The 26,781-nt window shown below is 52.4% G+C and overlaps 1 protein-coding gene across 3 annotated transcripts in view; it reads left to right on the top strand.

Moving 5' to 3' along the window:
* dst (dystonin) overlaps positions 1-26,781 on the top strand; it is a 206,867-nt gene that overhangs the window by 144,296 nt on the left and 35,790 nt on the right. For all 3 annotated transcript variants that reach the window (XM_035399721.1, XM_035399719.1, XM_035399720.1), the window contains 19 exons: positions 1-57; positions 746-981; positions 1,461-1,590; positions 2,294-2,493; positions 2,909-3,404; positions 6,263-7,731; positions 16,529-16,690; positions 17,087-17,257; positions 17,570-17,736; positions 19,076-19,235; positions 19,586-19,912; positions 20,074-20,158; positions 20,518-20,759; positions 22,085-22,291; positions 23,234-23,353; positions 23,451-23,558; positions 24,148-24,366; positions 24,978-25,181; positions 26,528-26,759. In XM_035399721.1, coding sequence (XP_035255612.1) covers positions 1-57; positions 746-981; positions 1,461-1,590; positions 2,294-2,493; positions 2,909-3,404; positions 6,263-7,731; positions 16,529-16,690; positions 17,087-17,257; positions 17,570-17,736; positions 19,076-19,235; positions 19,586-19,912; positions 20,074-20,158; positions 20,518-20,759; positions 22,085-22,291; positions 23,234-23,353; positions 23,451-23,558; positions 24,148-24,366; positions 24,978-25,181; positions 26,528-26,759 — 4,992 coding nt within the window. The remainder of the gene's footprint in view (positions 58-745; positions 982-1,460; positions 1,591-2,293; positions 2,494-2,908; positions 3,405-6,262; positions 7,732-16,528; positions 16,691-17,086; positions 17,258-17,569; positions 17,737-19,075; positions 19,236-19,585; positions 19,913-20,073; positions 20,159-20,517; positions 20,760-22,084; positions 22,292-23,233; positions 23,354-23,450; positions 23,559-24,147; positions 24,367-24,977; positions 25,182-26,527; positions 26,760-26,781) is intronic.

Here is a 26,781-nt window from a genome sequence, read left to right as displayed (position 1 = left end):
GATCAGCTGTCACTAATGGATCAGGTCCTGGAGCTCACGCCTACCTGACCAACAAAGGTAAAGTCACTGCCTCTGTTTGTTTGCTCTGGTTACAGGGGGTGCACAACTCCAGTCCTGAAGGGCCAGTTTGCCCGTTGGCTTTAGTTCAGACCATTTACTTTAGTTTTACTTTTCTGACCGCTCTATAAACTGTGCTGGTTTACTCCTGTGCTTGAGCACAACTTTAGGATACACTTGCAGTCTGTGGCTGTAGCTGGTGCTTATACAAATATCAGCTCAAGATGTTATTGAGCTAATTAAATAATTAAGAGCAGAAGTTGGCACAAAATCCCGAAACGGATCGGCCCTTGTTGTGCACCATTTCTGTAGTAGTTAGCCAACATATACTTTAGAAGTATAATTGCTGACACCCACCATTGTCTCAATGCAGTTGGTATTTTGTGTTTGAAGTGCAGGAGCTGTGCAGAATTGATTATGCGTAACCCTGTCTGCGCTGTAGAACCTCTCAGTGCCTATATGTTAACCTCCACATAGCAATAACACACCAGGCCACTCCTGCATTGTGTCCTAACAACCTATCCTGGTCCTTCAGCCTATCAAAACAAAGCTGAGGATTTAGTGTCCTGTGAGGCGTGTGTCTGTATAAGGCTCGGGTTCGGGGTTCACGGTGAGCGTGAGGGGAAGCTGACGGGACTGTGTTTGGTTTTTTAACGCCCCCCCCCCTTCCCCTCTCATCCCCCTACAGAGCTGATGCTGGTGCAGCAGAGCATGTCATACATCAACGAGGGGTACGAGGCCCTGGGGGAGCGGCTGAGGGGGCGGGCCGGGGAGCTGGACTCCGCCTCGCGGAAGGTTCGAGAGGTGCGGGAGGAGGCCGACACCCTGGCCGGATGGCTGCGGGACATGAAGAACACCCTGGCGTCCTGGGGCCCCGTTTCCACGGAGACGGGCTCCATGAAAACCCAAATGGAGAAGCAGAAGGTGCCTCCTCAGCGATCAGTTCAGCCCTTTCAACCAGCCATTGTTCCCCTCTAATTAACGATGTCCTCTTCTAATTAGTCATTAGCATACTAATCTCATACCCACCAGTTTAATAATGAATGTCCTGTTATCAGACTCTCCTATTCAGTCATGAAAATAATGTTGTCTAACTCTGTTATTTAGTAATGAATACCGTCATTTGAATCATTTTCTTGTATTATTCTCTCACACTTGCTCACTCTCTCACACCATCTTTCCTTCTCCCTCTCTTGCTCCCTCTCTCTTCTCCTCCATCTCTCACTCCCTCTCTCACGCCATCTCTTCTTCTCCCTTTCTCGCACCCTCTCTCGCCCCCTCTCTCTCCTTCTTCCTTTATCGCTCTCTCTCTCTTGCTCCCTTTCTCACGCCATTTCTCCCTCTCTCACTCCCTCTCTCGCTCCCTCTCTCTCCCTCTCTCGTTCCCTCTCCCTCTCTCTCAGGCGTTTGAGGAGAGTCTGGCCCAGAAGCAGGGTCAGTTGGAGAAGCTGAGGGCGAAGCTGCAGGAGCTCATAGAGCTGTACCCCGACTCCCCCGAGGCTGCGGGGTGGAAGCAGACTCTGGAGCAGATAGGTAACGCAGCAAGCAGAACCTGCTGAGGGAACACCGCCTTCTAACCATAACTCACCCATAATGTGTGCCATGGTGTGAATGTATGCCCTGACTATATGACGTATATCATGGATACGGGCATATGTCTGGATGGGGGAGCATCTGTCAGGAGTGGAGTTGTGTCTGTAGTTCTGTCAGTAGCCCTGTCTGTAGCTATGTCTGTAGCACTGTCTTTAGCTGTGCTTGGAGCTGTGTCAGTAGCTATGTCAGTAGCATTGTCTGCAGCTGTGTCAGTAGCTCTGTCTGTAGCCCTGTCAGTATCCCTGTCTGTAGTTGTGTCTGTAGCCGTGTCTGTAGCCCTGTTCGTAGCCGTGTCTGTTGCTCTGTCAGTAGCCCTGTCAGTAGCTGTGTCTGTAGCCGTGTCAGTAGCCCTATCTGTAGCTGAATCTGTAGCTGTGTCAGTAGCCGTGTCCTTAGCCGTGTCAGTAGCCCTGTCTGTAGCCGTGTCCATAGCCCTGTCTGTAGCCGTGTCAGTATCTCTGTCTGTAGCTGGGTCAGTAGCCCTGTTTGTTGTGTCTGTAGCTGTGTCAGTAGCCCTGTCTGTAGCTGTGTCTGTAGCCCTGTCTGTAGCCGTGTCAGTATCTCTGTCTGTAGCTGGGTCAGTAGCCCTGTTTGTTGTGTCTGTAGCTGTGTCAGTAGCCCTGTCTGTCGTGTCTGTGTGCAGATAAGGTGTGGGCAGAGCTGCAGGGCTCAGCGGAGGAGAGGAAGTCCCAGCTGGAGAAGTCGTCTCAGCACATGACGCAGTTCCAGACGGCCGAGGCCCAGCTGCGCCAGTGGCTGTCGGAGAAGGAGCTGATGATGAGTGTGCTGGGGCCGCTGTCCGTCGACCCCAACATGCTCAACGCTCAGAAGCAGCAGGTCCAGGTACTGAGCCAGCGGACCTGCCTAGGCCTTACACCAGTTAGCTTTCACATACACAAATCAGTCTATTCACACAAACCAGCTTTTATCAGTGCTTACATACACAAATCAGTTTATTCACACAAACCAGCTTTTATCAGTGTTTACATACACAAATCAATTTATTCACACAAACTAGGTTTTATCAGCGTTTACGTACACAAATCAGTTTATTTACACAAATCAGCTTTTATCAGTTTTTACATACATGTCCATTTGTCAATTTTTATAGACAGATTTTATAGACAGATTTTTAGAGGCGCTGGATATAGCAGGTTTTGCACTACTGGGTGTCTGACACATACTGCAGTGTTTGTGCGCGAGGTTCCGCTCGGTGACCCTGACTGTCCGTCCGTCTGTCCGCCGTGTCGCTCCACAGATCCTGCTGAACGAGTTTGACGGCCGCAGGCCGCAGTACGAGCAGATGAACGCGGCCGCCCGGGCCATCCTGAGCGAGCCGGGCCAGGCCGACCCGTCCCTGGCGGGCCTGCGGGAGCAGCAGGCGGCCGTGACCCGGAAGTGGGAGGGGCTGACGGGGCAGCTGGGCCAGCGCTCGGAGCGCATCGACCAGGCGTCGGGCAAGACCGCGCGCTTCCAGGGCCTTCTGAGGGGGCTGGCCGACAGCACGGCCGACCTGGAGGCCCGCCTCCTCGGCCGGCCGGCCCCCGGCTCCCAGCCCGACGCCGTCAAGCGACAGCTGGAGGCGGCCAATGAGGTGTCGGCGCAGCTGCGGGAGGAGAGGAAGAAGCTGGCGGAGGCGGAGTCTCTGTGCGCGGAGCTCTCGGCCCTGGTGGAGGAGGAGTACCTGAAGGCTGACCTGTCCCGGCAGCTGGAGACTGTCGCCAAGCCCTTCAAACAGCTGGAGGGGAGAGCGAGTGAGTCTCCTCAACCTTCCTGCCAAAACCTCACTGGGGCCAGGGGTAGGGTCTCCTCAACCTTCCTGCCAAAACCTCACTGGGGCCAGGGGTAGGGTTTCCTCACCTTTACCGCTAACCCTCACTGAGGCCAGGGGTAGGGTTTCCTCACCTTTACCGCCAAAACCTCACTGGGGCCAGGGGTAGGGTTTCCTCGCCTTTACCGCCAAAACCTCACTGGGGCCAGGGGTAGGGTTTCTTCACCTTTACCGCTAACCCTCACTGGGGCCAGGGGTAGGCTTTCCACACCTTTACCGCTAACCCTCACTGGGGCCAGGGGTAGGCTTTCCTCACCTTTACCGCCAAAACCTCACTGGGCCACGGGTAGGGTTTCCTCATCTTTACCGCTAACCCTCACTGGGGCCAGGGGTAGGGTTTCCACACCTTTACCGGCAAAACCTCACTGGGGCCAGGGCTAGGGTTTCCACACCTTTACCACGAACCCTCACTGGGGCCAGGGGTAGGGTTTCCACACCTTTACCGCTAACCCTCACTGGGCCCAGGGGTAGGGTTTCCACACCTTTACCGCCAAACCCTCACTGGGGCCAGGGGTAGGGTTTCCACACCTTTACCGCCAAACCCTCAATGGGGCCAGGGATAGGGTACACTCACTGATCTGTTTCCGCAGTTTTATCGACCTTTACCGCCAAAAGTTACTTTACCCTTCAAACCCTTGAACAGTAAACTCATGGTGGAAATTTGTGTGAGGAATGGCCTACAATGATCATAACACTGTTAGTGCTAAGTACTTCAAGTGAGGAATAGTCCGAGTTAGAAGTCCAAGCCAATGATTTAGTCGTCCTCTTGCACAGATAGCATGGCAACTCCCTTAACGGATGCATTCTAACAAAGTCTGTCATTTCAGACGTCATTTAGCTCATTAGTTTAGAAATTAGATACAAAATTACGTATACAAATTTAATTAATTTCCAACAAAAAAATCAGTCATGTCTATGAAGCTGGACTTCACTGCAGAAAGCTCAAACCAGTATCCTCAGATGCACTTACTTCATGTATACTTTTAAACTAGCGATATAAGGCTTGCTTATTATTGTTTCTTTTTTTAAACTGTCTGTGTCTTGTTTTTCTGGAGAGGCCATTCCATGGGGCCTTCGTAATGTCTTTAATTCCCCAAGAGGGGCTGAACTGTCGGGGAATTTTTCACGTAACCTTAGCGTTCGTGCAAACCAATGCCGATGAAGCCCTTCTTAGCCACAGTCAAACAAACAGATACTTGGCAGGTGGCTTGTGCTGTTCCAGTGACTCTGAAGGGGAATTCCATATCCATTATGTTAGCGGTATTCGAAACAATATGAAGCCCCTAAAATAGGTACCAAGCTTGTTATTAATTATAGTTTAGGGTTAGGATTCTCAGTCATTACATTGATCTGTTAAGAGTCGTCCAGCTCAGCGAATCAGCATCACTTTGTGGAGATATATTCATTGCTCAAGTATCATTAAAATGGTTTGGTTACTTTTTAATATCTAATGTGTAATTTAACCGTACACTTCAATCAGACCTTTCCGTTCAGCATCGTCCTGCCAGGGGGTCCTCCGCCCAGATTTGGTCCTCAGTGCCATAAAAACCCGACCTTTCAGACCACTATTTTTATTTCCCTTCCCTTTTATTTCCCTTCATCTTTGTCAGGTTTCGAGGCATGGACCTTGACATGGACCTAGCATTTTTAAAACGATAACGTCACCTGCCTCTCGCTTTTGTAGTGTTACCATGGTAACCACTTCTGTGAGTTGCCTTGGTTTAAAGTGTAGGCCCGAGGGACTGAATAATCAAATGCAGCCATGGTTTCTTGTACGTGACAGGTCTTTTATGCACTACCGTACATATGGAGTGATATTACAATGTGCATTTGGTTCATTCTGTGAAATGAAGCTTGGTTAGTCTCATCGCTTGTGTCTGTAAATGAAGTCCTGTTCTGCAAGCTGAAGGGTTGAGTCTATTTGTGGATTATGGGAAATGAATGAAACTGTGGACAGTGGTTTTATACTCTGCGTAATGGTTTAATTATGTTAGACACATCGCTTCACTGGGCTTGAGTTGAATAGAGATTTTATGCTGCTATAAAATGCACATTTTACAAAGAAACTGAACTAAAATATACAAATTTTAATGTGGGATTTAAAAGCTAAGGCTAAAGGCTAAGCACTAAATGCAACTTTTGTTTTTCCTTTTTTGCAACATTTAACATTAACTATATTGGAGAAGCTATCAACTGCTAAAGTAGCAAGGTTTCAGCGTTATACTTCAATATCTTGCATTGCTAGCTTAAATCCCTGATAAATTTTTGAATCTAAATTTTTTTAGATTTACATTTTCTAACAACCTGTCTGTGAAATGACGCGGGGGGTGGGGGGGATGGGGGGGGGCTGTAGGGGATTACATCCCACGCATCTCTGTTGAGTTCACTTTGCTATCAGGTCGTGCGTATTGACGTTCTGTTTCGCATACTGTCAGTGGTTGTTAGTCGTTGGACGGTGCATGAGCCCTTCCCAGATTTATCTTAGTGAAGAGCAGCGTCTCTGTTCGCTAAAAATAATGTTCTCTGGACCTGGTCGGCTTAATCCTTCCGTGAGTGGCGGCTCCTCGCGGTCTGTCGTGCGTAATGAGGACGGATGACTCTGGAATCGGACACAGAGACCTAATTACAGACCCTTAATTATGATGACATCCAGCGCAGGTTCAGATGATGCGATTATGTCGGTAAAGATGCCGGTGACTCAGCACATGCCTGGATACAGCGTTGCTGAACACACTGGGTGCTTGACGACGTTTTTAACGGTGGACGATTTTCCCCACGCAGGCCAGCGGATAGAGGAGCTGAACTCGGCCTTCGCCAGCTCCCAGCACTTCCAGCAGATGTCCAAGGACTTCCAGGGGTGGCTGGAGCAGAGGAGGCAGGAGGCCTGCGTCCCCAGGCCGGTGTGGGCCCGCTCAGAGGCCCTGCGGAAGAGCCTGGAGGAGCAGGAGGCTCTCCTGAAAGAGCTGGGGGAGCGGGAGGAGCCGTACCAGGCCATCGTGCGGGAGGGGGAGGGGCTTCTGCGGAACACGGAGGGGGCGGAGCGGGCGGCGCTGGAGGGCCAGCTCTCCGCCCTGCGCTCCGGCTGGGAGGAGGTGAGGGGGAGCGCGGGCGAGCGGGGGGAGGCGCTGAGGCGCGCCCTGCAGGGGGCGCTGCGCTTCGAGGAGCAGTCCCAGCGGCTGGGGGCCTGGGCGGACGAGTGCAGGGCCCGGCTGGGTGGGGTCAGGCTGGGCGTGGACCCGGCGCTGGCCGAGAGCTCCGCCTCCCAGGCCAAGGTCCTCCAGCGGGACGTGGACAAGCACCGGGGGCTGGTGGAGCTGCTCAACAGCGCCGCCGACGGGCTGCTGGAGGCGGCCACCGCCGGGCGGGAGGAGGTGCGGGAGGAGGCGGCCGCCGTGGGCCGAAGGCTGGACTCCATCTCGGAGGAGCTGCAGCAGAAGAAGGAGGCGCTGGAGACCCTGGCCCAGGGGGTGCGGGAGTTCGGCGACACCCGCAAGGAGGCGGAGGCCCAGCTGGAGGGCGCCAGGAGGCAGATGGAGGCGCAGGCCGGCCTGGGCGCCCAGCTGTACAGCAACAAGAACCTGGCCAACGTGAAGGCCCAGCAGCGGACCCTGGCCGGCCTGCAGGCCCAGGTGGACCACCTGAAGAGCGCCGCCCAGGGGCTGGTGGTGGCCGTGCCGGAGGCCGAGGGCGTGACCGACCTCCTCCTGCAGGCCGACGCCCTGGAGAAGGACTACGGCGCGGTCCGGCGGGCGGTGGAGGAGCAGTGCGCCGCCCTGGAGGCCAAGCAGCAGGGGGTGGGCCGCTTCCAGAACGGCATCCGCGAGATGTTCGCCCGCTTCGCCGACCTGGACGACGAGCTGGACGGCATGGAGCCGGCGGCCCGCGACCGGGCCACCCTGCGGGCGCAGCGGGACGCCGCCGGGGCCTTCCTGCCCAAGCTCGGGGGCCTGTCGGCCGACGTGGCGGACGCCGCCGCCCGCTGCCGGGAGATGCTGGAGTCGGAGGCCTCGCCGGACCTGCCGGGCCTCAGGAGGGACCTGGAGACGCTCGGCAAGCAGTGCGGCAAGCTGACGGACCGCGCCCGCGCCCGGGCGGAGCTGGTGGAGGGCACCCTGGCCCGCGTGGACGAGCTCTACGCCAAGTTCCAGCGGTTCGCCGACAGGCTGGGCGGGGCCGAGGAGGGGGAGGAGTCCCAGGGGCCCGTCGGCATGGAGACGGAGGTCATCAACCAGCAGCTGGAAGCCTTTAAGGTAAGGGGGTTTCTCTCTTTGTGTCTCCGGCCATCTGTTTGCACGCGTTTGTAAGATCGCTCGCTTCAACAGTTTCTATAGCATTACCCATAAGTCCGGGAGATCGCACAGACACATCCGGGCCAACGTTTTCTATTAGCAAGTCACATGATTAGCTTCCGCCACATTGCGTATCAGTTACGTACAGGCGGCGTAGGAACAAGCTGTGCTTTTGTGAACCGGGGGTATTGTTTTCAAAATAATGGTCTGAGAAGGGTGACCAGAACTATTGAATGACACATTATTATGATGTAACATCTGCAACCGTAAATTAAGGGCATGATATTGTGAACAGAATACTACTCCTGTTACCGAAACCTGAAACCAAAAAGCAATATTCTGATCACTTTTTTTACAGACGGTAAGACCATGATCTCAGTTAATTATTTTAAACTTCAATCTTTGGTGAATCTCTCATCGAGGCAAATTAATCTCTCTATTTATTTCCCGGTCGCAACAAAAGGAGTCTGAGACAATACCGATGCTTGCTAGTGAAACAGCTCAACCTTTGTCACAGCTTCCATTGACTAGACAGAAGGGGTGGGGAGTAGGGGGCCTAAATGTGTTTTTTAATTTATTTATTTACTTAGGAAAGGGGTCGTTCAATGAGTGTTTATGAACAACACCGTTATATATTTAACCCATTGTGCAGGATATTTACACGCACCAGCTGTGTCGCACCGGGGATTCAAACTCGCAATCCTTAAGTTATGAGGGCAGCTGCTCGATGCTGTGCCGTAGCGCTTCCAGTGGAAGCGTGGGTGGGGGGAGGGGGCGGGAGAGGGGGGTTGGGTGGGGGTGGGAGGTGGGGGGTGGGGGGTGGGGGGTGGGAGGGGTCCCGTGTGGGGTTTCTCCACCGCTCTTTAGACACGTGCACGCTGGTCCTTTGGGGTTTGACCGGGCCGGCGTGTCACTGAGCATCTGGCGCTAACAATGGAGCCCCGGCCGTGAGCCATTGTTGCGCATGGCAGCTCAAGGGCCAGCTGGGAGCCAGCGGGCTGTCACACGTTAGGCACCCCCCAGCCCCTCCTCTCCACCCCCGGCCCCGCCCCCCACCTGACTCTCACTCTTTTTCCCCATTAAACCGAGCCAGCAGTGCCACACACTGATACCCGCACACACACACACACTCATGCACACACACATATACACACACACGCATGCACACACACACATATACACACACATTCATGCGCGCACACACACGCATGCACACATACATACACACATACACACATCCACACGCATACACACACATACACCCACAAACGCATGCACACACCCACACACACACACACACACACACACACACCCCATTTGCCTGCAGTGAGTCATTAAAAGGTCCTTTGTTTCATTATTTAGCCTACCAGCTAATTCACTGATTTCCAAGCATCTGTTCTGCCCCGGACCCCGCCCCCTCTTCACCCCCTCCCCGCCCCCTCCGGACCCCTCCTCAGTGGCAGATTGGACGAGGTGTGTGTCACACTTGCTGGTTCCCATTACGGGACGTGTGTTTGATTCGGAGTGTGAGTTCTTGCGGTTTACCTGTCCCGTTCCTCTCGTGGTTGAGTGAGTGTCATGACTTTCATCCAGCTGCGGGTTGCCAGATCACTTTTAAACCCCCCCTGGAGCAGCGTTTGATACGTGCCGTTCGGTGGTTTCCCTCCCTGCATTTGGCAAACCTTGTGTGAACTAGAAGGGCATTAACACAAAGCACCTGGCCAGTACCAGCCACTCTTCCTGGGTTGCCATTTCTCAGAATTTCATACTCATCTTTAGCTGTAAAGTCCTACTCGATGCCTTTGCTCTGACTCGCGTGCATTTTGCTGAATGTTGTGGGAAATGATTTGTGGGTAATGATTTATGGATAGCCACTGTTTGTTTAGGAAACCTGAGCATCTGCAAAGCCATAGCAGCGTAATGGGGGTTATTCTTACTCACTGTGGTGCTGGTTTGAGGTGAAATACGCTCTTCATGGCATGTGCCTCTCTTCCCATTTTTCTGGCTGAATAACTCGAGCCAAACCGTTACCATCTCTGTGATTAATAGTTTTCCTTTATGTTGTTCGAGACTAATTCTGCCTATTTATGAAATATTATGATCATTTTTATCAATAATCCACAATGTAACACATATATATAAGAGAAACAAATTTAAAATGTTTTTTTTTTTTTGTGGATAACCGAATACTTAAAGGACAAGAATGCTTTGACTTCAACCAACGGAAACAGAAAGGTTTAGCAGTCAGACCCATAGAGCTAAAGATCGCTTAGCTTCATTTAGATTTAGGAGAAATCTGCGTTAATTAATTTATGTTTAGTACATTTTAATTGAAAGTTTCCACGCTTCTTACGTAACATAGGTCAAGCTATATTGGGTTTAGCATTTGAGAAAGGGTACAGTGCATTTGAAAATTTACCTGAATATTTAGCTCTCACTGCAGGAGCTTGTGCTACATGCTAAGTATTTTTTTTTTTTTTACAGTTACACTGTGATGTTAAGCTGCTGTTGATTTGTGCTTTATTTACACAAAGCCTCTGTAAAGGCCAGAGCAGCTCAGGGGAATGTAAGTGTGTAACTGCACTGTGAGCTGAGCAGGATTTATGGGTCACAGGCCCAGAGTCCCCTCCCCTGCAGCTGAGCAACGTGTGTGCGGAATGCCCTGCCCCACGTTCTGTGTCCTGTGTGCGGAATGCCCTGTCCCACGTTCTGTGTCCTGTGTGCGGAATGCCCTGTCCCACGTTCTGTGTCCTGTGTGCGGAATGCCCTGTCCCACGTTCTGTGTCCTGTGTGCGGAAAGCCCTGTCCCACGTTCTGTGTCCTGTGTGCAGAATGCCCTGTCCCACGTTCTGTGTCCTGTGTGCGGAATGCCCTGTCCCACGTTCTGTGTCCTCTGTGCGGAATGCCCTGTCCCACGTTCTATGTCCTGTGTGTGGAATGCCCTGTCCCACGTTCTGTGTCCTGTGTGCGGAATGCCCTGTCCCACGTTCTGTGTCCTGTGTGCGGAATGCCCTGTCCCACGTTCTGTTTCCTGTGTGCGGAATGCCCTGTCCCATGTTCTGTGTCCTGTGTGCGGAATGCCCTGTCCCACGTTCTGTGTCCTGTGTGCGGAATGCCCTGTCCCACGTTCTGTGTCCTGTGTGCGGAATGCCCTGTCCCACATTCCGCGGCCATCTGAGAGACTGTTACAAAAAAACATTCAAAATTTTATTGATCTCAATTTAAGTGTAGAGAAATGTGTTGGCCAAGAGTAGGCAGACAATATAGTATAATTGACAGACAGACAGACAGTGTAACATTTTTAGTAAGTGTGTAATTTCTCCTGCATTCAGCATTTATAATTTCATTTTTGGGTTGATTCTCTAATGTTACATTTCTTTTCAAGATTAACAAATAAATAAATAGACAGGCCTCTTCAGCTACGGTAGCCACGTACAGAACTCGATGGCTGGTTTTTCGTTAGCCTTTCGTTAGGAGTGATGGATGATTTATGGCCGTGTGCGAAATGTGCGTGGAATTCTTTGTGGGGGGGGGGGGGTGAGGGCGTGGGTGTGCATGGAGTTCCCAGTGGGGGGTTTGTGGGGTGTCAGACGTTACTTCAGCCTTCCATGACCTCGAAAAGATTTCTGCCACCTGAATCATATCGCTCGTTTCTTCCAGCAGAGGTGATGAGGGGAAAAAGTGCTATTGTGCGGGGGGGGTGTGGGGGTGGGGGGGGGAGAGCTTACTCATCGCCCTGGCAACATCCGTGCTTTGTGGTCGTAACCCGAGCCCCGTGCGGCCCCGGAGCGCCGGCGCTGGCACGCATTGTCCCGTCATAATGGAGCTGACTTCTCCGCACGGCTCACGTTGCTCGGTTCCATTTTTTTTTTTTTTTTAATAAAAAATGGAACCTTCAAAATAGTTCTACCAGCTGACCCGCCTCGTACAACGAAACAGCCCCCCCCCTCCACGACTGAGTCTGCCTCTTGACTTTTTTTTTTTTTTGCCTTTGATTGAAACTATCGTGCGCCCCTCGATTACTCTTGCGCGACTCAGCGGTCCCCATTGTTCAGGGAGGGTGAGGTGTAGTTCTCTCTTTGTCACGGCCGGCCTGCGGAGCTAAATTGAAGGCAGCCCCCCCCCCCCCCCCCCACCTCCCCCGTTTCTGTTTCTCCCTTTGTTCGCTCAAATGCTCGGAGAGAGAGGTAATGTTCCTGTTCAGCGATTGGCGCGTCATTTTATTGGGCTTGAAGCACCTGCAGCGTAGTCTTTGGTGTTTACTTAGCTGTGAATGAAGACACGGAGCCGCAGTTAGCCTAGACAGCGAGCTAACGGAGGCTACGGCGAACGCAGAACGGCGTGAATCCTTGCGCGCAGAAAAATTAAAACTCAAAAATCAGCGTGAGCGCGATTTTTCTCCCCCTCTCGAAGTAAAAAGGAGCCTCTCGGCCGTCGGACAGGTTGTAAAAATGATTCCTGCTCTATTTTTAACGAGGGTCATCTTGCGCCGATTGAACAATGGCATTTCCCAGCGATGAATAAGGCTGAGATGAACCAGTCGCAGGACAGAAACTGCCTCCCTCTTCGGGCAACACACACACACACGCACTCTGTCTCTTTCAATTCCCTGCCCGGATTATGTCAAAAAGTCTGTGGGATTCATCCTCTGAATATCCCCTGGCTAAATCCCTCCAGATCTCTTTAAATGCTTTCTCTGCCTCTCTCTCCGAGCCTGACGGCACTGCGTAGAGCTCCACTATCTAGCTACCGTGAACCGCTGTCGAAACAAAAATAAATTCCCCCGGTACTCTCACCGTCTCTCTCTCTCCCTCCTTGCCTGACTGGACTGGACACTCACTTTGGCACAAAAAAAGAGAGAGAAAACTCTGTTCTGGCTTGGCAGTGCTCCTGGTGTTAAATTACCGGACCAGAGACCAGAGCCACCCTCCGCATTCCCGAGTAATTAACAGAATATCTGCGCGGCACTCAGCAACCAGCCTGCAAAAACAACCAGGGGAGAGGGAGGGAGGGATAGAGAGGGCATGAGAGAGAGATAGAGAGGGAGAGAGAGAGAGTAAGAGAGAGAGAGCGAGAGTGTGAGAGAGAGATAGAGTGTAAGAGAGAGACAGAGAGAGAGAGTGTGAGAGAAAGAGAGAGAGAGAGAGAGAGACAGAGCTAGAGCGAGAGAAACCGAGACAGAGAGAGAGGAACAGAAAAGGGATCTATCTCCCCCCCCCCTTGTTGATGTCACAACAAAGCAGCCGCCTTTCGTTGTGCTTTTGAAGGGGTGGAGGGTGGGGGTGGGGGGGGGTAGTCCTGCTTTGGTGCGCGCGTCTGCCCCCCCCCCCCACTGGAAGGACCCCGGGCGGCAGCGGGTGAAAGGATGACTAAGAAGTTAAGTCATGTGGGCCGCGGAGACAGAAGAAGGGAATTAAAGGGGTCAAGCGTCTACCAATCAACATGTGCCGGAGCGGCCCTCCGCTCGAGCGGAGCGGTGGCAGATGTTGGCTGAATAATGGCGGGGGCGGGGCCTCCGGGAGCCCACAGCCGGTGGACTGTCTGTCAGTGCGGTGCGAGCCAGAGAGAGAGAGAGAGAGAGCCAGAGAGAGCCAGAGAGAGCCAGAGAGGCTCCATGCATCCAGGAGCACTGGACGTGTGCAGATCGCCCTTTTCCGTTTGTTTGTTTGTCTGTTTGTTTGTTTGTTTGTTTTGGCTGGGGCGACCCGGTGGATTTGCGGCGGGCTAGCCTGTTTCGGCGCTAAGGATAGCTTTCAGAAACGCTCCAGGGCTTTTTTTGAGGAGGAGCCTTGGCCGTGTGGGATATGTGCCGTGGATTGCGCTCGCGGCCGGAGAGAGGCGGGGAGCAGCGCTGGAAGTTTTGACGATGGGAAGGGAAGAGCTTCGCCTGGGCATTTCCCCCAGGATACGCGGCTGAGCGGAATGACCGGTTCTCCCCGGACCCGCCGGCGGCTCGAAGGAAGGAACGCAGGGATTTTCTGCGCGCGTCCGCGTCCTCGGATCCTGCCAAGAAGAGGAGCGCCTCTTTGTTACTTTTTTTTCTGGGTCGTCTCTCTGTTTCCCGGGGGATAACGATTTTATTTCATGTCATTCCTCTTCCAAAGTGGAAGTACAGTCACAGAAAATAATCCTCTTTTCTAACGGATAAGCGCTGAAAGAACATAAGTATTTATTTTTGTTTCTGTTTGGCACAGCGAATTTATATTTTGATAAATATAGCTAATTTAAAGATAGTTTTATTGCATTTTGTACGTCTAACTCTTGACATGGCTCTTAATATTTTGCATATTTTATAGCACATAATTATTTTTTTGCACTGACAACAACTTATTTACCTCGGATATATGTATTTTTTGTATTGCGAAATTTGCGCTATTTTTCGTCGCGATGGGGAAGCCCCTGAGTCGTCCGGATTGCCTTCGCCAGAACCCGCCCTGTTTGGGGAAGAGGGAGGAGGAGGACCTGAACATTGAGGACTGCTACGTGCCCCAGAGGTCCATATACGACACGGTCCGGCTCAACGAGCAGATCGACTCAGGGTCGAAGGGCAGCCTGGCGTCGCGGCACTTCGCGGGCACGCTGCCGTACAGCCAGCGCTCGCTGGCGCTGACCAGCCTGTGCGGGAACGGCGTGCTGGCGTCGTCCAGCGCCTTCGAGCTGCGCAGCCGGGAGGCGGCCCGCCTGGACGAGCGCGCCGTGTTTGACGGGCTCAAGCTCAACGGCGACGTCATCCGCGCGGGTGGCGTGCCCATGCCCGAGCCCCGCCTGCCGGGGGAGAGGAAGGAGCCCTACCATCATCATCATCATCATCAGCATCAGCACCACCGGCGGTCCTGGCGCACGCTGGCCCCCGCGGGGGCGGGGGAGTACGCCGGCCGGAACGGGACGGTAGGCCCCGAGGTCGCCGGCGGGTGCCGTTTGGGCCGCGGCGGGAGGGGGCGGAGCGCGGGGGGCTCCCTGACCTCCGAGGAGGACTCGGGCCTGTGCAGCCCCACCCCCGCCCCGCAGAAGCCCGGCACCGCGACCCGCAGCTGCTCCTCCTCGGAGGGGGTGCACTTTTCGGGGGAGATGAACGCGGGACGTTCCCTCAGCTCGGGGCAGGACGAGTTCCCCTTCACGCCGGCCAAGGAGGCCCCGCCCTACATCCGCGACATCCCGGAACACGAGATACCGCCGGAAAGCAGCGTCTGCCAGATCGACTGCGGTGCAGACGAGTGGGCGGGGCCTCTCGCTGACGGCCAGCGCTGCGGTGCAGAGGAGTGGGCGGGGCCTCCCGCCGAGGGCGTTCGTGCGTCCGCGCTCCCCCCAGTGGAAGGTGCGTTCGACGTGGGGTGGGACTTGACCACGGAGAGGGACCACGTGGACTTTGGACCGCGCTGTCCCACCTACCAGGACTACGACGAGCTGCCCACTGCCGAGCTCCTGGAAGAGTCCGGCGCTCAGGACGAGTGCGAGCTGATCAGCGTCGTGGTCACGCAGCCGGAGTACCGCCCTCCCGCGGGGGCGCGGGGGCCCGAGGACCCCGGGGGCCCCGGGGACGCGGTCTTTGGCCCCGGGAGCGGGGCTTCGGACTGCAGCTTGGCGGACCTGGAGGACTTCCTGTGGTCGGTGGAGAGGGAGGTCTCTCTGGCCAACGGGCCAATCGTTGACGAGGAGATGGAGCGACTGCTCTCGGAAATAACCGCGTGTCCTGAAATCGATCTGGTTCCCCCCCAGGTACCACCACGTGCCCCCCCACCCCTCCCCAGGTTCTGTCCCAGCGTACCCTCACTTGTTCTGTGGTCCCGCCACGGCGGCTCTGTCCGGCTGGGACAAAGGCAACGCTGGGCCCGTAACCGTGGTGCATTGGATTGGGGTTTCCTTAGGAACCGGTCCCACAGCAGGCCCCTCCTTTCAGACGAGAAGGCCGCGCCTTGCGGTCTGTCTCTGAGAATCAGCCTGAGAATCCTTTCAGCTCGGCCTAACACCCTCACAGACGGCTGACTTGTGATAGAGCGTCTTCCTAAGAATGCCTTATCCTCACCCCTACCCTACCCCACCGACACACTCATACACACGCACACACACACACACACACACACACACACACACTCATACACACACACACACACACACACACACACACACACACATACTCATACACACACACACACACACACACACAGAGGCCTTTATCTGTGAAAATCGTGCTTCGGGATTGGCAGAAAACATGCTTATATGGTCATGGATTCATGAATTACTAGCGCTGAGAATAGCATGCAAGGAATTGCACAGTGTCTTGTTTCTTTTCTCTTTCTAAATCAAGGGAACTTCTTTATTTGGCCTTTGCAAAAGAATAAATTGCAGTATGTGCAGTCTCCATCCAGGATGCCGATATACATGTCAATATCAGATTATTAAGCGGAATGAAATGTGGCTTTTAGCTCTTATCAAAAAGGGAAATGATTGATTTGCGAAAATATTTGATGACAGTATTTTCTAGAGCTTTTTCTTTTTTTAAGAAGCGGAGCGTTGGAGGCAACAGTCGTTAAGTGTCCTTAATGTCCTTGATAAAGTGCTTATAAAAGAACAACGCGTCTTAAAAGCAACTTGAAAGTCTTCCTGTTTGTGTTCCATTGTTGGCCCGCGAACCATAATGAACTGTTGAAAGTCGAATGCACTTCCTGAGCCAAACAGATCAAACAGAACGTCTGCGTCCGCGTGAGCTTTCCTCCTGGTTCCAACGTGTCCCTTGTGCTCGTTCGCCGTTAAATCGCAGGTCTTCCAGAAGGAAGAGATCGAGCCGCTCCAGGCCATCCTCCAGGACCTCAACTGGCTGGGTCAGGGTCTCATCCAGAGCGCGGCCAAAAACACCAGCACCGAGAGCCTGGAGCGGGACCTGGAGAACGTCAGCGCCAGATGGAACACGCTCAACAAAAAGGTTTACTCCTTTCCTTGTTTATCCCCCCGCCCCTCCTCCCGCTGACATGATAATGTTCGCCTTTTCCCAGAACACCTCAACGGTGACGAGAGCAAATTGGAATTTTTCTGGGCGCTGAGTGTTAACTGGCCGCGTCGAATGCTGGCGTTTGTTTAATTTCCTCTCGGCCTTAAGTGTCAAGGATAGAAGGCCTTAGGCTGTCCTGATGCATGCCTGTCTGTCGAAGTTGTATCCAAGCACACCGTAAAATGTCCGGTATTATTTTAACTCTAGCAGAGTGCATATGGATCAATCAGGGACCATATGTACTTAACACTGAACATATTTATGGATTTAACATTGAACGTATTATGGATTTAATACTGAACGTATTACCGTGTTTGGCTGCGTTCACAGATCGCCGAGCGCTCAGCCCAGCTGCACGAAGCGCTGTTGCATTGTGGGAGGTTTCAGGATGCACTGGAGTCCCTGCTCAGCTGGCTGACGGACACAGAAGAGCTGGTAGCCAATCAAAAGCCCCCGTCAGCTGAGTTCAAAGTTGTCAAGGCCCAGATTCAAGAACAGAAAGTAAGTTTCTTACAGCATTCTTACAGAATGCAATAGAGCAAAACAAATCATTATAGGGGAAATGATGAATATCTCTCGAGTTGTAACAGATTTTGTGCTTGGGTTCAGTCAGTAAAGATAAGTGCTGTAAATGTATTATTATTTGAAATTGGTGGTAGGAAATATGAATCTTTTGTGAGTTAACCAACAAGATTTGTGGACTTTGTTATGAGTGCTGTTGCACGTGAGGGTAGTACTCGGTGTGTGAACGCTCGAGGCCTGGTTCTGGTTGGCTTTCTTGCTGAGCTGTTTCCTGTTTCCTGCGTGTGACAGCTCCTCCAGCGGCTCTTGGAGGACCGCAGGCCCACGGTGGAGCTCATTAAGAAGGAGGGGGGTAAGATGTCTGAGCTGGCTGAGCCCGCCGACAGGGAGAAGATCGTGAAGGAGATCAGTGGCCTGGGAGAGAGGTGGGACGCCCTGCTGACGAAGGCTGAAGCCAGGTCTGTACCGCAGCCAATGAGAACGCCTTGCAGTATCTACCACAGCCAATGAGAATGCCTTACAGTATCTATCACAGCCAATGAGAACACCTTACAGTATCTACCACAAACAATGAGAATGCATTATCTGTACCTCAGTCAATGAGAACACCTTACAGTATCTACCACAACCAATGAGAATGCAGTATCTGTACCACAGTCACTGAGAACGCCTTGCAGTATCTACCACAGCCAATGAGAACACAGTATCTGTACCACAGCCAGTGTAAAAGCAGTATCCGTACCACAGCCAATGAGAACATATTATATTATCTGTAACACAGTCGATGATAATGCATTACAATATTTCATTATCACAAGCAATGTGCTCTTTTTACATGATTCCCTCAGTTTAGTGTGTTTATCCATGTAATTCAAAACACTGCAAATTGAATAGATTATTAGATTATTTTAGATTATCCACAGCATTTAATGTTGTGTGTTAAATCTTCTGTGAGTGTGATTGCCGGGTTCAACCTCCACTTGGCCTACATTTTTATCAGTCAGGATATTTTCCCAGGCAGAGAGCTTGGGAATCTGAGAGATGAAACAGAAGAAAAAGTGGGATTTGGTGTCTAAGACAATAAACAAAGAGCAGGGCTGCTTTAGGGATTTATTGCTTTTAAGTGCTGACAATAGACACTTCTGCGGTCGAGTAGCTGCAGTTGCTCTGCTTGTCGCTAAACTGGTATTTTCCCCTGCCGTGCTGTAACTGACACAAGCACAGGAGAGGCCCGGGGGGGGGGGGGGTAATCCTGTTACACTGAGCCGTCCCCATACAGGTGCCCGGGCGTGGGATTAGAGAGAGAGAGAGAGAGAGAGAGAGAGAGAGAGAGGGCTCAGGTGTGGAGCGTTCAGACAGGCCAGCGACTCCGAGGGTAGGGATGAGGAGAGGAAGCAGCTTAAGATGGAGGAGGACAGATATGATGACGGAGGGTTAGGTAGAGAAGGGCATGTGAGGATATAGGGTGCATGACATGACCCTAGGGAGGGGTGTTTGATCTGACCGTTCCAGCAGGGGGCAGTAAAAGTGTTATTGCCCAATGCGGGTTTGTCTATTCATGCATAACCACATTTACGGTTTTGAATCTGTATTTCAATCACATATGTCATTATGCTGAAGTAACAAAGAGTGAAGACAATTGTGAAAATGAATAATAATTAGTAGCAGTAGTAGTAGCAGTTGCAGTAGCAGTATTAGCAGTATTAGCAGTACCAGTAGCTGCAGCAGCAGTAGTAGCAGTAGCAGCAGCAGTATTAGTATCTCATGAGTTGTTTCTTCCTGTTGGTGGCGCTGCAGACACAAGCAGCTGGAGAGCACCCTGGGCGTGGCGCAGCAGTTCCATGAGACCCTGGAGCCCCTGTCTGATTGGCTGAGCGCCACCGAGAAGCGGCTGGCCCACGCCGAGCCCATCGGCACCCAGACCAAGAAGCTGGAGGAGCAGATCTCCCAGCACAAGGTAGCCACAGCAAAGACCCTTTATGTTGTTATGGTTACCATTCCAGCAGAAGGTACCTTCTCAAAGCCCTGTTTCCATCACAGTTCATAGCCCTTCCACATCCATGCGTGTCACTCATTTGGTTTTTTCAAATTTATTTGCCATTTTATTGTGACGTGTTTATCTTTTTAGTTACCCCGTGTTTATCGTTTCAGTTTTTTTAGTTACCCGTGTTATTATGATTTTTCCTTTTTCGTCTTGTGTTCCTCATTTGCCGTGGTTTTCTGTTCCTTTTTCGTTTGTTTGTTTGTTCGTCCATTTTGTGTTTGTCGTCGTTGTTTTCGTTTGCGACTCGCTCCCCCGGCGGTTAGTCCCTGGAGGCCGAGGTGGCGGGTCGCGGTAAGGACCTGCAGCGGGCCGTGAGCCTGGGCCAGGCCCTGGGCTGCCTGAGCTCGGCGGACGACAGGGAGCTGGTGCGGTCGCGGCTGGACGCCTTGCAGGCGGGCTACGCGGAGCTCCAGGACCGCAGCCGGCGGCGGGCGGAGATGCTGAGGCAGGCGCGCGCCAACGCGCGGCTCTTCGGCGAGGACGAGGTGGCGCTCATGACCTGGCTGAGCGAGGCGCGGGCCCGGCTGGCCGAGGCGTCCGTGCACGACTACCGGACCGACGTGCTGGAGAAGCAGCGGGCCGAGCAGCTGGTACCGTCGGCCATTTTCCCTCCGCCTCCCTCCCCTCGTGTGCTCTTCATTTACGCGCTTCTGTGTGTGCGCACGTCGCCTACTTGCTCCGCCTCTCGCTCTGACTGGTCGCGGTGGGTCACGTGCTTGTGTGTGTGTCTGTCTCTCTCTCTGTCCTGTAGGCTCTTCATGAGGACATTGAGCTCAAGCGGCAGAATGTGGACCAGGCCGTCTTCAACGGCATGGAGCTGCTCAAGCAAACTACAGGTGAGAGAGAGCATGCTGTACTGCTACAGTGGACATCCCACTGTATAAACCACTGGTCTCCAACTCCAGTCCTGGAGTCCTGGAGGGCCGCAGTGTCTGCTGGGGTGTTCACAGCCCTAGTGGTTCATTTAAGTCATTGATTGACTGAAGAATCCACATACCTTGTTCTGAAGGACTTAATTGGCAGCCGGTTGAAAGGAAACCACAAAAATCTGCGGACACTGTGGCCCCTATGGAATTTAGTTTTACACCACTGATATAAACAGGCAATAAAGCAATATACGCTTTGACAGATTGTGGTTATGACTGCATCTCCATAAGAGACTGGGGTAATAACTCTGATCTCCGTGATGTTGCAGGTGACGAGGTGGTGGTGATCCAAGGGAAGCTGGATGGAATTAAATCCAGGTATGCAGAGATCACCTCCATGAGCGCCAAGGTGTCCGCCACCCTGGAGAAGGCCCTGTCCCTGGCCAGCCGGCTCCAGAGCACCCATGAGGACCTGAACCAGTGGCTGGACGGGGTGGAGGCCCAGCTGGAGGCCTACCAGGCACAGGCTCCTGTGGGAGAGCAGCTGGCCCAGATGCAGGAGAGGCAGAAGGTACGCCCCACCGGGTCTGTGTGTGAGGAGATGGGCAAGATGGAGATGGATGGATGGGTGGAGGAGATGATGAATGGATGGATGGAGGAGATGGAGGAGATGGATGGATGGATGGATGGATGGAGGAGATGGATGGAGGAGATGGAGAAGATGATGGAGATGGAGGATATGATGGATGGATGGATAGATGAGATGGATGGAGAAGCTGAAAGATGGATAGATGGATGAATGGATGAGATGGATGGAGGAGATGGAGGAGATGGATGAGATGGATGGATGGATGGTGGAGATGGAGGATATGATGGATGGATGGATGGATAGATGAGATGGATGGAGAAGCTGAAAGATGGATAGATGGATGAATGGATCAGATGGATGGAGGAGATGGAGGAGATGATGGATAGATATATGGATAGTGTACAGAAATGCTTTAATTGCAGCAAAAAATAATGCTTTGCAACAATACAATACAAGTAAACAAGAAGCAGAAATAATACAGTAGTACAATAATAGATGGACACAATAGTGCAATAATCAACATCATGTTCTGTGTGTCCTGGACAGCTTTGTAAGAGAGAGTGAAAATAGGGATTCAGCTCTTTGAAAGCACACTATACCCAGCAGACTTTAGCCCCTCGGTAGCTAACTCTAAAGCTAAAGCTCCCCATTCCTTTAGCTTGACTCAGTACCAAAGCCAGCGTGCAGTTTTCTGCTCCACAGCAGAAAAGACTGGAACATCTGAGAATTTATTTTGTGAAGTTTTCTTTTCTAAATCAGCAGCACTGGTGGTGTAGAAACAAGCAATTGGAGCTAATAGGAATCAGCAAAGGATTATGGGATTTACTGGTGGGGTGTTCGTGATGTCACAGATGTCAGACTTGAGTCTTGAGGCTCAGTTACAGTTAAGGGAGATAGAACTGCGGCTTTAGTGCTGGCACTTCATCTGCTCAGAGCACACAGACTGACGCAGTAACAGGACAGAAGGTAGCAAAGCTTTTGTTATTGTATTGCTGCTAATCTGATCCGGAACTGACTCAGAGGAAGCTACGAAGCATTCCAAATGGCAGTTATTAGTTCACGTGCAAACTTGCCCAGTGCTTCGCAGTTCTGATGGCAATTCCTTTCAGCATTAATGTAACTTTTCTCGGATTTTCTGTGCTATGAGCCCCACACTTTGGGAGAAATAACTTGTTGCAGATTAGCCATGTTTAGTCAATTGTATCCTGAGCTTGGAGAGCACCTGAATGGCGTAGGCGGTCGAGGTCTGATTGGGTGGAGAGGTGCACCGCGCGTCCTGATTTGCCCTCCCCTCTCCTCCCCCACAGGAGCTCCTGAAGGAGGTGCGGGAGCGGCGGGCGCAGGTGGACGGGCTGAACGAGGTGAGCAGCGGCCTGCTGGAGCTGGTGCCCTGGCGGGTCCGCGAGGGCCTGGACAAGCTGGTGAGCGAGGACAACGAGCGCTACAAGATGGCCGCAGACACCGTGGCCCAGCACGTCACCCAGATCGACGCCGCCATCCTGAAATCGCAACAGGTACCGTACGGGGGCACAGCACCGCCTGCCAGCAGCCCCCTCCCCCCATTTCCCACCCCCCCTCTCTGCTGGGGTCGCGGTAGCTGGGTAAACAAACAAACAGAGACACAAAAGCCCCCTTACCCCCTGCTGGCCCCCTACCCCCCCCCCCCCCACCCCCAACACCCCACCCCGACGCCACTGTGTGTAACAAAGAGGCTTCTCTTGAGCGGAATGCAGTCTGGTGTTCTGGGTGATTGGTGCTTTTATGCTGTTAATCCCGTCTGCGTTCGGGGCGCGGAGTCCCGCCCCTCCCCAGCCCCGGGTCCCACGGGAGCCCCCGTGCTGGCAGACACCGGGCAGGGGGGGCGGGGGAGTGGGGGAAAGGGGTAAATGGGGTCCCAGTTAATTTGCATTAGATTATTGCCTGGTTATAAAGTGCAAGCAGCGGCCTACGCAGTGGTGAAGCCTGTAGTTCTAAAACACAGAGGACAGGAGGGGTACTGTTGTCTGGGATGCTCCTCTCTATACCAGTGCAATAATCATGTGAACGTGGTGGAATTCACTATTGATGCTTCCTCTTCTTTGGGCAGTGTTGTGTTTCAGTTATTTTTTTCTATTTTTTCCAATTTCCATATTTTGAACTATAAGAAAATATGAAATTAAGTTTTCTACTGTGAAAGACTGACGTGCATGTGTGTGTTTGCTGAGGGTGCAGTGGGGATATAGACGTGTATAAAGTGGTTGTGTGTGTGCGTTCGACGCGTGTTCCTGTGTAATGAGGGTGCCTAACCGCCCGTCGCCCGCGTGTGGTGTGTGAAAAGTTGTTGTGTGCGTGCGTTCGACGCACATTCTCGTGTAATGAGGGTCTGTAACCGCCCACTGCCCGCGTGTGGTGTGCGGAAGGTTGTGTGCGTGCGTGTGTTATGAGGGTGCCTAACCCATCGTCGCCCGCGTGTGCAGTTCGAGCAGGCGGCTGACGCGGAGCTCGCCTGGCTGGCGGAGGCGGAGAGGAAGATGGCGGCTCTGGGGCCGATCCGGCTGGAGCAGAACGAGACCGTGGCCCAGCTCCAGGCTCAGAAGGTCAGCGTCCCGACCCTCAGCCCCCCAAAAACATCCGACTCCCCCCCCCCCGGTCTCGCCCCCGGCCGATAACACCGTGTCCTTCTCCCCCCGCCAGGTCTTCTCCATGGACATCCTCAGACACAAGGACACCGTGGACGACATTGTGAGGACGGGCGAGGCCATCGTGAAGAGCAAAGACGAGGAGGAAAAACAAGCCTTACAGGTAAAGAGAAGACATTTTAAAACCCTCTCCCTGAATTCGAAAATAATCTCCAGGGTTTGTGGGTGATTTTCATTGCATTATGTCACTTATTTTCTCTGCCTGCATGTGGCCAGTTCTAGATTAGATTAGGACACGCATTACAGTGCTTCATGATACAGCATGTGTGCAGTAAGCACTCAGTAAGATCAGGAACTATGTGTAACATTAGTTGAGTGCGTTGTGTGCATGCAATCAGTACTGAATACATGTGTGTTTCATTCGTTAATTACATTGAAAGTACTCAGTCATGTTAGGAAATGTGTGTTATGTGAGCCCTTGGCATGTATTTTATCAAAATGTGTCCCCAACTTTGACTTACAAGTAAATGCAAGTGTTACATTTTTCAGTTTTCAAGCTCAGTTTGGTGAGTTAGTTGTAGTCATTGCTGAACTTGCCTGATTTTGTGAAGAAAAAAGACTTCCTGCCGAAGTTTAGGAAGAACTAGAGCCAGGTGATGGCCTATGTTTTTCCAGAACAAGGCGAAAGCCTTTGTCCCACTGGAGTGGCGTGGTCTTCTGAAGCTCTTTTCTCTCGTTTCCGGGGCGACCAGGCAAAGATCGGGGCGCTCCTGGAGAAGTACGGCGCGGTGAGCCAGCTGAACTCGGAGCGCTGCCTGCAGCTGGAGCGCGCTCAGTCGCTGGCCGCCCAGTTCTGGGAGACGTACGAGGAGCTGTGGCCCTGGCTCCAGGAGACCCGCTCCGGATTCGGCCAGCTTCCGCCGCCCGCCATCGAGTACGACGCGCTGAGGCAGCAGCAGGAGGAGCTGCGGGTGAGCTTCCGCCAAGTCCCCTGGGTTTTTGACGTTCCCCCGGGTCTTTGAGGTTCCCCTGGTTCTTTGAGGTTCCCTTGGGTCTTTTGAGGTTCCCCTGGTTCTTTGAGGTTCCCTTGGGTCTTTTGAGGTTCCCCTGGGTCTTTGAGCAATCTCTGCCTATCCACCGCTGTTTTTAACGCCCTTACATTCATAACCCCTCTCATTACTTCAGGCTTGTTTGCTTAATTGTCTGCTCATACAGCTGGATTCTTACTGAAGCAGCTCAGGCAAAGCTTTTGGCACAGTACCAGAACCCTGGTGTGCAGTAGATTTAACAACCTGGGCTTAAAACTACATTGCATTACATTACATTACAGACATATGTAGCGACTTACACAACAAGCAGGCTAAGTACCTTGCTCAAGGGTACAACGGCAGCGTCCTATCCGGGAATCGTACCTGCAACCTGCAACTTTTAGGTTACAAGCCCAGTTCCTTACCCATTGTACTACACTGCCGCCTTACAGCTGGAACACTGTTTTTTTTTTTTTTTAAAGAATAAGGGCGCACTTAGGGTGCAGTAAATTGCACGTTCAGTGACGATGATGTCATCCCCCCTCCCCACACAGCAAATGCGGGAGCTGATAGCCGAGCACAAGCCCCACATCGACAAGATGAACAAGACGGGCCCCCAGCTGCTGGAGCTGAGCCCGCAGGAGGGGCAGGCCGTGCTGGAGAAGTACACCAGCGCCGACCAGCTCTATGCCCAGCTGAAGGCCGACGTCAAGCAGAGGGCCGCCACGCTGGATGAGGCCCTCTCCAAGTCCACCCAGGTGAGCCGCCAAGTCCGCCGCCTTCCCCCAAGTCCCTTTCGCTCTGGTCCTTTTACGCTCTCAGCTAATCGGTTTTTATCCTTCTTTTTCTTTCTGCGTTGGTTTCTCACGTTGTGTTTGGTTTATAACCTGACATGATGAGCAGGCGACCTCTGAGACGCTGATGCAGTTCTGACAGGAATAATGAAACAGAGAGCTGGCTCCTTACATAAAAAACTGAGAGAAAACCAAAAGAACAATGCTGATTGTGATTGGTGGATACTTTCTGGCTATACTTCCATGATCCCTGTTGAACTTTACCAGACCAGGAACCAGAAAGTATACACCAGTCACTGTCACTGCTGTTCTACTGGTTCTTAACAATGTAGTCTATGATTGGTGGAGTTCCTGTTTTCTGTGACTAAGGTGACATCACAGTCATCATATCCCTATTCTTATATCTCTGAGTAGTATCTTCAGCTGCGTTTTACTAACATTGGGCTTGCTCTGTAATGGCCAGTTTGGCTTTAGAAACAGCGTTCACAAATGAGTGCAGTCACTGGTGTTGATGGTCCAAAAAGACTGCAGCATAGTAAAACTTTTTTCAGTAATGGGAATGGTGATGATCTATAGCACATCTGACAAACTCCAAAACTAGCGACTGGAATGAACAGACAGAGACTTGCTGACTGAGTTACCTGATCTGATGTGCTCTGATCATGAAAGGGAACATTGTTCACATCCATCCTTTGGAAAGAGAAGATAAACGTGCCCATTTTCAAACGGGACACGTGTTCTAACTGCGGAGTGCTGGTAACATAAGCTTTGCCTGGTGGGACGTGACCTCTGATGAGGCATTTTGGGATTTCCATTAGCTCACAGATAAGGGGAAACCGTAGCAGGATCGGGCTCTCTCTGGGATTCCCCTGTCATGGATAGCATGATGTCCCGCTCTGTTCATTGTGCTGCTGCTTGCTCTAGGACAAGTTTAGTCTGAACTTGCCTGAGGTTATCATTATAATTTTAAAAAATATTATTAAGTTTTTGTCAGTTGGCTATTGGATGACCTAGTTATGTCTCCTTCGCTGGTGTGTGCACATTTGTTTACACCAACAGACACATGTTTGTTGGTGTGTGTGCTTGTACAAACACCAACCCACCTTGCGTGTGCCTGTGTACGCGTTTGTGTGGTGTATGTGTGTGTGTGTGTGTGTGTGTGTGTGCGTGTATGCATTTGTGTGGTGTGTGTGTGTGAGAGAGAGAGTGCGTGTGCATACAAGCAGTTGTTGTGCATTACGCAGCCAGGCTCCTGTATTGAGTGCCTTTCTCCTGCGCCTCTCTGCGCTTGGCTCTGCGTTCCCCCGCAGTTCCACGATAAGATCGACCCCATGCTGGAGTCCCTGGAGCGCATGGTGGAGCGTCTGCGCCAGCCGCCCTCCATCAGCGTGGAGGTGGAGAAGATCCGCGAGCAGGTCTCGGAGAACAAGGGCGTGTCCGTGGACCTGGAGAAGCTGCAGCCGAGCTACGAGACGCTGAAGCAGCGCGGCCAGGAGATGATCGCTCGCTCCGAGGGGGCCGACAAGGACATATCAGCCAAAGGTGGAGCGCCTCACCTGCTTCC

Source organism: Anguilla anguilla, chromosome 18 (assembly GCF_013347855.1).
Source record: "Anguilla anguilla isolate fAngAng1 chromosome 18, fAngAng1.pri, whole genome shotgun sequence".
In the NCBI taxonomy this organism is placed as follows: domain Eukaryota; kingdom Metazoa; phylum Chordata; class Actinopteri; order Anguilliformes; family Anguillidae; genus Anguilla; species Anguilla anguilla.
Note: the sequence above shows the minus strand (reverse complement) of the source record. Positions and strands in the feature narration are given on the sequence as shown.